At 40.1% G+C, this 12,813-nt stretch overlaps 1 protein-coding gene across 2 annotated transcripts; it reads right to left on the minus strand.

Moving 5' to 3' along the window:
* Positions 1–11,843, minus strand: LOC135472535 (uncharacterized). Of its 2 annotated transcripts, none has more exons than XM_064752082.1 (8): positions 11,734–11,843; positions 7,634–7,766; positions 7,080–7,178; positions 6,571–6,671; positions 5,838–5,990; positions 4,993–5,185; positions 2,437–2,471; positions 1–2,185 (listed from the first exon to the last, which is right to left on the minus strand). In XM_064752082.1, the coding sequence occupies exons 2-8, from the start codon at positions 7,750–7,752 to the stop codon at positions 1,431–1,433; spliced, it is 1,455 nt and encodes a 484-aa protein (XP_064608152.1). In that variant the 5' UTR covers positions 7,753–7,766; positions 11,734–11,843; the 3' UTR covers positions 1–1,430. The 2 variants fall into 2 exon arrangements, with proteins under 2 accessions (XP_064608152.1, XP_064608151.1); XM_064752081.1 differs by having other exon boundaries at positions 5,838–5,993.
* Between the last annotated feature and the right edge of the window lie 970 nt (positions 11,844–12,813).

The following is a 12,813-nucleotide window of genomic DNA, read 5'->3' on the forward strand; positions in this document are numbered from 1 at the left end:
ATTTAAAAATATAACTTTATAAATGCAGTGTTTAATTTGTATCTGGTTTCAAACTGCACTACTCTACACAACGAGACTTATAAAAGTAAATAGCAGCAGTTTTGACCGAAATACCAATTGAAGATGTACGCCACTGTTCAAAGACTACACAAATGCGTGACAATAATACTTTGCCTTCAAAGCTGTCATCATTTGCATGCTTTTGTTTCATTGGTTCATAAATATGGCGTACTGAAACACACAGGTCTCTTCAGCAAAGCCAGCGTAAGGTCACCTATGGGGTCATTATTAATCCTTGTAAGATTAATCCATGCACAGGTCACAAAAAACACAGATGCTACAATGGTTGGTCTTCACGGAAGTTCCGTCCAGCAAAGGCAAGTTTAATATAACACGCCGAGTGGTAGCTCTGAGATCCGTTGGTCATGTTCCCAGCTTGTTTCCTCATTAGCACTCGAGAAAAGCAAGTTCCAGGTTAACGAATGGAAGAGTACATGTCCGAAAAGCTAACAGTGAAACAGATTTCAGATCTAATCAGGAAACCTTATAACCTGTTTAAATTGTACAACATGCGCATTTAGGACGGAGTTCCACACACAGCTGCAAAGTAGATCAGGATTCAACAGACACATTTTATGTTATCTTCCCAGTTATTTGAGCGGCCAAACTTGGGCATTTACTTGGAGGCGGACGGGTAGATATATACAGTGCTTGTTTCTAAATGCCCTATAGCACCCCATTGCACACTGACTGTATGCACCAGAGAGAAGCTATCTAGACAGAATGTAGTGTTCCTTGCATCACGACTGAGTATTCATAACGGCAATAATACTGAGCTTCTAAAAAAGCCAACGTGGACAGTGGATCTAGCTAAAACACACCTGCCATATACATGTACAATCATCAGTTCTGTTACGTGTCCTCAGAGGACAATTCGATCAGCTGTATACGAGAAATAGTTTTTGATCAAAAAACATACAGATCATTATTTTGAATCTGGATTTCACGAAGCCGTCTCTCTCAGCGCGGTCAAACCTTTATGAATATCATCCCCACCCTCACCCCATCACCAAATAAAAAAATCGACCTTGCATACCAGAGTTGAACCTATGTACTGTACAAGTTCAGATGTGTTATTAAGTAACTTAGACATTTTATACATTCATAGAACGTACAAATTCTGTCCAGTAAACGGATATATTCCATGGACTTTGCTTCAGCGATCATGTGGAGAGCACGCAAGCCACTGTAGCGATACCTGGTTGCCGTTTCGAGAAACGAACTTTCATTCTTGGTAATATATTTACCACCATACCTTTACGGGCACAATCGATTTTATTACCACCATCGTGGTAACTGACCATTTGAAACATCAAGAGATCAAGCGCAGGTCTCGTAATGATACTACTGACAAAGCACGGGTCTCAAAGTCATACAACTGACACAGGCTGAGGAATGTGATCGTAGCCGTCATCAACCGGTTCTGAACTCGGATTTGTAGGTAGATGAGAATACAGTCCGTTTGGCAGTAAAGTCTGACTAACATTAGCGTACTCTGGGGGGCTGCTGGACTTCTCTGCCTCTAGTTTCACGGATCCAGCTAATCCGTCAGGACTCTCGTAGATATTCTCAGTAGCGGTTTCTTCCCAAGCACCGAGATTCGACAGATTTACCTTCTCCTTCATGTAACGTGGCATGGAGTAATGAAGGTTGATGTCCTCGCCAGCGTGAGTCGGCGAGGTGCAGTAGCCGTCATCATCAAACGCCGAATCTCCACTCTCTTGGCGCCTCATCAAACTGTATGTGGGAGATGATACCAGCGTCGGACCCCCATCCTCTAAGTAATAGTGTGAGCTGTCTGATTCCTGCCGCATTGTACCAGATGATGGCATGTTAGCGTAGGCCAATGATATTCTCCCTGAGTCTACTTCCTGTTCCAGTGCCTTGTGGGCCAAACTGGAGGTCGTGCTTGTCACGTCCTGGTTGTCGGATGCCCCACTCAAGGTCGGCCTGGCTCCGCTTGCGCTACGCATCTCCACGTAATCGTACGGTTTCTCCTGCTCCTCCGGCTCCTCCGGCTCCTCCGTTCTTAAAGCTTCGCGCTCTTTTTTCCGTCTCCGAACCTCTTCCGGGGTGACGTAATGGGCTGTTTGTTGGGTCGGGTTCAGAGTTACCACAAAATCATCTGTTCACAGAAAATATGTCAACAACATGAATACTTAACAGAGGTTTGATTCATGGTCAAACTCAACACCATTTGAAGAAAGGTGTAAATATATGCATCGTCGCTGATCAGTTTAAAAAGGTATGGCATCATCATATAATCGAGATGTGAGCACAGGTGCATTGAACTAGGGCGACGATGCATTCGTCTTGTATCGCCTACAGAAACTAAATAAGGCGATACTATAGTGCTTTGCTGAACGAAGTACTTACCCGAAACACTGCACCCATCCGATGATGGCTTCCTCCTTCAAAGGATAAATAAAATAAAATTAGAATGAATATTTAGGCCACTTTGACAAATACCGCAATGGCGTGATGAAAGGTTAACACTTGTCTTTACGTTATATCCGACGAACTGACATCGGAATACATCAGTAGCTCTATAAATGATGACCTAGAAAAAAATTGTTGTTTGGGCCAGAATTTGGCTTGTTGAGCTCAATGCGAAAAAGAATGTTTCAAGACGCAGACGACAACCATCACAGTTAATATTTAATTTTTCAGGTGAAAGTATAACCCATTCTACATCACATGAACATTTAGGACTAGTTTTTAGTAATAATGGAAACTGGACCTATCACATAGGCAAACTCATAGAAGCTGCAAATAAAAAACTATCCATGTTAGGAGCGCTTAAATATCGTCTGAATCGAAAGTACCTAAAAATTATGTAAAAAAAGTTTTATAAGACCATCAATGGAATATGCAGATATAGTTTGGGACAATATCACTGAAGGTCAAATAAATACCATAGAAAACATGCAAAAGGACCCACCACGCGTTTACTGGTTTACTGGTTTAACTAAAAGTGTTGCCTCTAACCTGCTCTACGAAGAATCAGGATTTAAGAGACGCTACATGCATCGCCCGCTATTCTTCCAACGTAACCCCCAGGAGGCATCTAGCAATGTATTTGAAAACAAGCTTCCACTACCAACACACCAGGGTAATCCGTACCAAATTAGATCAACAGACCAATTAACAACTTTTCGATGTAGAACAGCCACCTTTAGTAAATCTGTTTTTCCACAAAATGTGCGTGACTGGAACAGCTTGCGATATTCGATTAGAGGAATTAAAAATTATCAAGAATTCAAAATAGCTCTAGCAAAAATGTTATATCCGCCAGTTCCACCAGCATGGTACTATACTGGAAACCGATGTTTAAATATTATCTTGTGTAGATTAAGAAATGGATGTAGCTCGCTAAATGTCGATTTGTATATCAACTATATTACTGACTGTCCCAAATGTATCTGTGGCAAGCTGCTAGAAATTTCAGCTTATTTCATTTTAGAGTGTAGCAGATATGTTGTCCAGAGGGAGAACATGCTTAAAAATATCAGACAATCTGGTTATTTGGACAACATTTCTGCTACCACTATCCTTTATGGCTGTAGCCTTCTATCCACTGAGCTGAATATAATGATTTGTTTAGAAGTCAGCTTCTACATCAGCAATACCAAAAGGTTCTAAGGTCTATTTTTCACCCTGTTTCTTCTGTTTGTTTATGCGTGTTACGTATATATCTTTCGATTAGACCTTGTAGCACGTCAAGACGGGCACCAAGCTACGGTTGTGTATATAGGTTCGTGCATACACGTGGCTGCGCGCGCATATACGTGCTTTCATATGTATATGTGCCGATTTGTGAGTATATACACACAGGCACGTGCGAACGCGCACGTGCGTGTATGTACGGGTTTATTTATAAATGTTCATATATGCGTATGAGTTTATGATTTGTGCGCATGTTTACACAGATCAGTATACATGTCTCTGTGTGTATATATAAATACAATGTTTATCCACGATCTTGTAAACAAATCCTGTCAACTTTCATAGAAATAACAAAATGCAATTTTGCCTTTTTACAAAACTTGTATGTATACAATGTATATATTATTACGAATAGTACACGATATAAGCATTTCACTGGCATTTTCTCCAGAGTAAGACCTAGCAGTCACAACCTTTATGTTTGACACATACAGTGTTTATGCGTGTTACGTTTTATAAGCTACAGCCACGAAAGTTTAACTTGTGCCTTGTTTAAGTGTGCCTAAAAAAGTTCCACCACCAATACATGCATGTAAAAGGAACATGTTTTCTAATATGAAGTAGGTACAATATTGCTAAAAACTTACAGCATAGAGAAAAGCCAGGGCAGAGACGGCAGTGTGATAGCCGGCAAATACGGTCTCTTGTCAATTTACGGTGATTGGAGTCTAACTGTATCATAACTGTTCATGTATAGGAGTAAATAGTAGCAAATAACACGCCCCCTAGCACCATGGCTTAAGCAGAATCAGGTAAAACTAAAAATGCAGTGATGTTAATTACAATTTATTAGACGTCACTGGTCCAGAATTACTCAAAATGCTGTGTTGTCTTCACATTTAATATATACAATATCATTAAAATAATGCAAAGGGACCAGGCCTCGGGGATGCTTAATTCACCAGCGGAATCATGGTTTATGCAGGATTACCAGTGCTATTGATGTTAAGGCACAATGACGCAGAGGCCTCTCGCCATTGCGGTCGCTATGAGATCAAGTTCAGCTCATCCTGGCTTCCTCCCCAGTTGTATGTGGTGGGCAAGCAACATGCGGATGGACATGGCCTTTTCTCCCAGACACGGTTCATTTTCCTCCCACCATAATGCTGGCCGCCGTCGTATAAGTGAAACATTCTTGAACACGGCGTAAAACTCCAAACATATAAAATAAATAAATTCATTAACTTTTAACTGTCTGTCCCTCACCTGACCCGACGTCTCCAGCAACAGAAGACAATTACTACAACGATGAAGATAACGACGATGACAATGACAGCGATGATGGCCCGATTGACGATGTCCCCACCTCCAGCAACCTGAGATGTGCTAACGTTAGGCGGCAGGGGTTCCGTAACGTTCACAACCGCATCGAACTCAGGGACGTCAGTTTGGTTCAAATCTGCAAAATTGGAGAGAATTAATTATAGCACCATAAAGCCAGAATGTGTCGGTTTTGTGCCACAGCTATGCCCAACGAAAGTCAAAGATGTGAATGAGATGAAGGACATGTTTAAAATAGTTACACAGGAGTTGAATAACGCGAAAGGGGAACATCATAGTGGTTGTCACCGATTACACATGATGCCTACTACGCACATACTTCTCCACTGACTCCATGGACGTATCTTTGATCATAAGATGGTACATGTTTAGAAGTAAATTAATAAAAATCCATCTAGAGGATTCTACACCAAGCCTACATACAGTAACAGTAGATGGATCTATGATCGTTCTATACGAATAAAAATGAACCCACTTAACCTGTGTATATTTGTATCTCTACAGAGATTAATAAATTGTCAAAATATAGTCGGCCTAATGCAGATTCAGAATTTACATTTATGTAATACTCCTTGTCACATGCGTCGTGGAATTTGTGTTACACCGCTTCCGTCTTAGAAAAACAAAGTTTGAACGAAGCTGACAGATGCAGTTTCAATATTACCTGGTGACCATATAGGAGGTGAAGTACAGATACCAACGAACCAGGTAAGCATCAAGCTTAAACTATCTGTCTGAAAGTTTGGTATTTACAAGGATCGCTTCGTTACCTTGGCTACATGCCTCACCGCCGAACCCCTCAATACAGAAACAGTACCCCGTCACTTTGTCACAGACAGCAGGTAACGTGTGGTTCCGGTCACAGTTACAAACCAGGCCACATGCGGGACCATACCGCCCTGGGGTGCTACAGACTGTCTTGTCTGCTGCGAGAAAAAAACAAAGCACGATAATATGGAAGGCAAAATAAAAAAATAAAATAAAACCCCAAACTCACGAAATAGGTACCGTTTTTCTTTTTCTTACTTTGGAGTGTATTTACTCATTAAGCTGACAAATAATCTCTCTGGGCAGAACTTGTTTTATTTATTACATTTGAGCTGAATTCCTTCAGCCGACGGAATTCCTGGTGTTTAATCAACACCACTCATACGATGACAGCTAAAGATTAACTAATGAAGCTTCCCTGCGATACATTGATACTGAGTTCATTTTACGTCCAAGATATTGTACATGCCTTCAGAAATGCGAGAAAGAAAATGTGAGCGAATTCATATTCGCATAACACGCTAGAGACAGTTTTGGTCGTATGCATGTGGGTACAAAGCTTTAAAAAGAAAGGACACGGAAGCGTTCGGAACAGTAGTCTAGAGTCTAGCTAATAACATTGATCAATAGGAAAACTTTACAGTATAGACTACATATACATATAGGTGTTAAGTTAAAACACTACAGGGACACTGGGGTGTCTGTCAGTTCATAGGCGACACTAATTAACCTTACCTGTAGTGCAGTTACCACTAACGTCGGTCCCGTTGCAACATACTATCTTTGTATACGACTTTACAACAAACTTTTTTTTGGTAACAGTTTGGAAGTCAATGCTGCAAAAAAAATTATTTACATTTTCAACAGGTACAAGTAGACCTAAACATACAGGCATTTCTAACGAATCTTTCATTTTATTTGAAAAATGATTAAACAAATATTTATCAGGCTTTTTTTTTTATAACCATTCAAATCCACACTTGTCAAATATGTTATTCGGGTATAGGTTAATGACACCAGGGATTATGACATTGTTTATTTTCGTTGTGTCATGACAAAAATTTCACTGTCGCCATTAAATGTTCCTGGGATGGATTCATTGTGAGAGTATTGTGGATAACTATCCAGGACCTATGAAACTGCCAGCTCAAAGTTTGCCTTGCATACCCACCTAGCCAGCTTAAACCCCCACTCTTCTCACACGACTCAACAATGAATGAATATAAAAAACAGACGTTGCTTACCTGTAAGAGGAACATGTCTTTAGCCACAAAAACCCACACTTCTTCCTGCTCCTTCTGAGTACGGAAATGGTTTCACGGACAACTTTAGGAACCAGCTCGCTGAAATCCAATCAGCATCAAACTACAGGTAACCATAACATACATACACACATGATCTACAAAGTGCTTCTTTGTTCTGTAAAATGTGCCGATGATCCTCTACTCTTAGTATGCAGCGCAAGCTTTGTAACGTTAAAAACATTCCTCATTACATTGTTTGCACCCTTTATCTATATTTACTGATTCAGTACAAGCACAACGAATATTGTAGTTTGTCTCCAAAATCTAACTGTAAATGTGCATAAATTGCACTGCAAATTACTCTTTCTATGCGAAAGGTTGAGGAATTAGAATAGGCCTACATATGTTTACGGGACTTAAACGAAATCGTCAATCACGGGAAGCAACCAATGCAAGCGTTATTTGTCCAACATTGTGGGCTAACCGCTGCGGAGTTCGTTCACAACAGAGTTCGTTCTGACAGAAAGCAAGTCTAGCGAGATAACAACGTGTACCTGACAGTCTTCTCACACATGTCCCCAGCACGTGGGGTGGTGGAGTCCTCCTGAGTCACAGCCAGGGTGACCTTTGACACAGAGGCCACAACCATCAGTGTTAACAATACAGGCCTCATGTTGATTCTGTAATCTGCAAACAAAAAAAGAAAACATGACGGGCATCAGCATTGTATCCACAAGCTGGAAATGTGTTACATTAAAAATGCAAAAGCTATTCGAAACTTACAGCGCTTGTCAAACTGATATTATTAACCATATTATCGTTAACAGGGATTACACTATATTCAGAAAGTGTAATCCCTGTTAACGATAATACTGTTACTTAATCCACTTTCTAAATGACATCTATACCTGTCTAATATATTCACCTAAAGGAGTGACGTCGTTTGTGATCATCAGAGGGGTAATGCATGTTCGCTGTAAAGTCTACCGGTCTATTTCTGTGGAATGCCTGTTGGTCGAGGGGTCTAGACGGTTGACATGTATTGCTGGCGGTTTGGTGCCTGACTCTGAGGTCGCTGGTTCGAACCCCGCAGTGGTCTTAGCCAAATTTCAGCACTAGAATCTGTGCTATTCAGAAAGTGTAATCCCTGCTAACGATAATACTGTTACTTACATGACATCTATACCCCAACTGATATTATTGTCTGCCAAGGTGCAATAGTCATACGGTAATCCGTTTTTCTGAAAAATGAGTATCAGATAACGTTTGCATGGTTTCTATCCCCTCCTCAATGACGTCATATCCTCAGCAATCACAGGTAACAATCTATGAAAATCTGCGCACTGTAACACCCGAACAAATGTCGTTTTTGGACCTCATAGAGAACAGGCATTAAAGGAGAAGAAAACTTAAAAACATGACATTATGGGCCGAAAAGAGCACAGGTGGTGTCTGCTGCATAATTTTGCGTTTTTTCCTCGCCATACACGTAAAGTCTGAAAACGGCGAAGCAGGGGTAAATCGCTGAGTTCATCTCGTCCTCCATCTTTAACGCCCTGTAATTTATGCAGGGGATGTGTTGCTTCTCAGCCAATCAGAGTCGTTAAAACTGCCGGTTTGTTCGTGTAAACTCGGGACCTACGTCCAACATTCCGGTTTCCCGATCGTCAAGCGGAAAACGAACTGTACTGTTCGCTACATTCTGAGGAGAACAGTTCTACCGGAAATGCACGAACTGCACCTCAAAGGTTTCCGACAGAAATTCTCCTCCTAACACAGAAGACTTCAGGACTAGTTATTAGGCAAAATGTAGTCGCCCACAGCGGATTTTGGCGTTGACTTCATTTATAATTCATCATCTTAAGGTACATATTTATTTATTTATTTATTTGATTGGTGTTTTACGCCGTACTCAAGAATATTTCACTTATACGACGGCGGCCAGCATTATGGTGGGAGGAAACCGGGCAGAGCCCGGGGGAAACCCACGACCATCCGCAGGTTGTTGACAGGCCTTCCCACGCCGGAAGGCAGCATGAGCTGGACTTGAACTGACAGCGAGCGCATTGGTGAGAGGCTCCTGGGTCATTACGCTGCGCTAGCGCGCTAACCAACTGAGCCACGGAGGCCCCCTTAAGGTACATATTAGAATTTTTTATGGCATGCACCTGCGAGGAAATGCATAGTCTTTTCAATGGTATTTGTTTGTAATTTAAGTTTTTTTCTCCTTTAAAAGAAAAGGTTTTTTTTTTTTACAAATAAGGTTTGTCGCCGTTTTACAACCGCCTTCCTGTTTAACTTTATACTGTATCCATTGTATCTAGTGTTTTATCCATGTATGGTATTGTGGATCTGTTGAGCAATGAATAAATAATTAAATGAAAATTTTCAAAAACGCTATGCAATAGTCATTTATCCTCGACGCGGCTGCACATTGTCTTTATGCGGTCAGACATCAGGAAAACACTCTAGTGATGCGGATGTTACCAATAACTTGTATTGAGAATGAGGAAAAATTCCATGCTTCCTTGAAAACAATTCTTGACATATTTGTTTCTGGGTTAGTTCGCGAATTGGATCTTGTGACTCGATGGAGCATGTGGTAAAAATTTCTTCAGTCAGACCAACGCGCGGATTAGTCATACTCTGAGGGCAATACCCATGGGTTCTACACAGGTCTTCAGCAAGTTGTGCGAGGTTTACACCGGCTTCCCCTTGACTGCATGAATTTGTGGTAAACCACACAATCATTGTTGTCTCTAATCAGTTTGTCAAATGTGAAATAACTGACCTTTGGTCTTTAGGATTTGACCAGTGTCAAAGATTTGCAGTCACACTATATGACATCTTGCTATGACTCACTGCGTGCCGGGTTAAGCTGGTAAACAGGCCAAAGTGCTCAGCGCAGGGTGACTTTTGACATGTCACATGCACAGCTGATTACCGACGTGAATGTTTCCTTCACAGTTAAATTAAACCACTCAAAACTACCACAGGCATACTCTGAAAGACAGTGACTATTGGAGCTCAATAACATACATGTATATATACTCATGTAATAACCATGTTACCATGACGAACACCGTTTAATCTGCATGAATATTCAAATATCACCATGTAACTTCATATATGTCATATCCTGGATCAGACTGTTTTCGCTTATGTGAACAGACTGCCTAATCGTGATGATGCTTTTTATTTTTTTTTTTTTATAGTTTAATAGTTTAATAAATTCCACATATTTCCGCAATTTAAATATGATGACATAACAGCATTTAAGTAATTCTATCTAATAGAATTACTATTATTAGAAAATGACATTTAATGAACTGTGCTCATATAACATGCTACATTTTTTTGTTCCTAATTCTGCCTAAGCTATATATACTGCCTACGTATATATGATTCATGCACTGAAAAACATGATATAGCCTATACATATCCAAAAATAAAAGTGAAAATATATGTATAATATAAAGGAAAGATGGTTATTACGTTTAAATATAAATGAGTGCGGTACATGACCACTCCCGTATGTAGGTGATAAGACCTTCAATGTAATGTCATCAGTGGGTTTGTGCTGAGACAGCCGGAACATTCTTTATCCCGTAGTGATAACATACAGTCTAATGACAAGGGCAGAAAAAAGCATCTTTTGTTACACATAAATTAGGCGCAGCATTTGACACAGTTGTTAAGAATGTGTGAGGAGAAAGCTAAAGCCATTACATTACATGGAAAGTGGTTTTACAAAAACATAAAAAAATATCCTGAGAAAGATGAATCATATAAGATGACCTATATATTTTCTATGCCATATGGGAGTGAGCTGTTTACGCTAACATATGCGTATAGCCGACCACAAATGGAGTTGCAGTGTATATGCTTGTATACACGGTAAAGGAACATGGATTAAGACAGGGGTCCAACCACGCTTTACATGTGTGAATGGAACAAGTATATAACCTCAGCTGCACAATGTTAACTGACTGACATGTATATATAAATATACGACTAAAGCCATAGCCATATTAAATATATATCCAGACGAGGTAAACACTTCAACAATAAGCTGACCAACGTGTTTGTGTTAGCGACAGAAGATATGTACAACCTGATAACAGGATGCCAGTACCGGTACAGGTTAAACTGATAGAATCCATCTGTTTCCAGAAAATCATATCAGTATATGAAGATCTACCATGATAAGTAAATGAATACATGTCCCGAGGGAATTTATTTATTAAAAGCGCAATGTATGATGGCATTTTATTTGCCCCCAAACACACACATCTGACATCTTGGTTTATGGCAAAAGAAAACTTTGTATACTTTTAATGTATTTGACCCTATACATGTAGGCCTACATACACACACGTTATGAAAAAGTGGATGGTTAAAGACCGTCACACATCAAGATAATACGGTAAGTTTAGTTAACAGCCGGTAATTCGAGGTGCGATGGAACAAGATATGCTTTGGGATTAACATGTCGATGTAGACCAGTTGTATCAACACTTAAGAGCCGAGTACAAATAAAGAAACATTCATATAACAATATACTATCGGTTATACCATTAAGGTCTTTTCCGCATAATCGTAGGTTGAAGAGTGTTTAATGTGGTTAAGACAGTGTCAACATAGACAAACCTACCTCTAGGAAAGCAGCTCCTTCTCGTCCAGCCTGACGACTGTCGCCAAGATGACTGTCCCGCCTGTGCGTACTCCTACAGCGTTGGCAATGGAAGTGATGCACTAGTGACTACCTCCGTAGCAAGCAAAGCACTCGAGCGGAGAAGCACACAATGCTGTCAGCTGACGAGGCACATGCGGGACAACCAGGCCTCTTTCGCCTTAGAGACCTATATCCTGGTTGACCCTTCGTACACACGAGGTACCCGCGGACTATTCCAAGACAAAAAAGTGAAAGAAAAAAAAAAGAAAGCATTAGTCAGCCGACATGCGATCAAATCTGGAAAAACGGAGGTCGCTAAAGGAGTGTGATTAAAAAGTTACCTACATCAACAAAAAACAGTGAGTGCTTAACAATCGAAGTGAAATATTCGATTGTTAAGCACTCACTCATTCTTTTTTTTGTTGTTATTGTTGATGTAGATGTGTATGTAAATGTGTATGATATAAATATTTATTGCAGACTATTAATCCTACATTCAATTATTTCAGATGCATATGCATTGAGCAAATCGTCTTTAACGAGCAGTGGAAATAATACCATTATGGTAGACCCTGAGACTAAGACAAACATGACACAGCTCCATTCTTCGATGAATCAAGTGAATCCTAGTTCCCTGGCCATGCCCCGTACTGCGCATGGCACAGTGACGTAACACTACACTTTACCTAGTCCTACGTGTATGATGTCATTTATAACTAACCTTTATTTGACCGCTAGGCCTTGAAATTCTGGGTGGGCAAATTTCCAACGTTCTCAGCAAAACTGACTTTCTGGAATTCTTTGAATTTATGTACTCTTGTTGGTTACATACTATGTCCCTAATGTTGTTATCACGCTGTACTGATAAGGAATATTAATATAGTCATCACATCATCTAAGAGCCAAGCAAATGAATTTTCAAAACAGCTTTCAGAATGAAAATCAGTTCCGTAGTTTTCAAAAAATTCTATTGTATGACCCAACAAATTTTTCATTTTTAGAAAAATATGTATTATGCAAAGGGCAAGAATTGAGTCGGACATGATTACACAAATCAAA

This window comes from Liolophura sinensis, chromosome 8, assembly GCF_032854445.1.
Source record: "Liolophura sinensis isolate JHLJ2023 chromosome 8, CUHK_Ljap_v2, whole genome shotgun sequence".
Lineage (NCBI taxonomy): Eukaryota > Metazoa > Mollusca > Polyplacophora > Chitonida > Chitonidae > Liolophura > Liolophura sinensis.

What these genes read in the sequence shown, in the direction of transcription:
- LOC135472535 (XM_064752081.1), bottom strand. Translation starts at nt 7,752, where the DNA reads ATGAGGCCTGTATTGTTAACACTGATGGTTGTGGCCTCTGTGTCAAAG. An exon ending in TAGTGGTAACTGCACTACAG is followed by an intron (nt 5,994 to 6,570) that starts GTAAGGTTAATT and finishes TTTTTCTCGCAG; the next exon opens with CAGACAAGACAGTCTGTAGC. An exon ending in CGGTGAGGCATGTAGCCAAG is followed by an intron (nt 5,186 to 5,837) that starts GTAACGAAGCGA and finishes CCAATTTTGCAG; the next exon opens with ATTTGAACCAAACTGACGTC.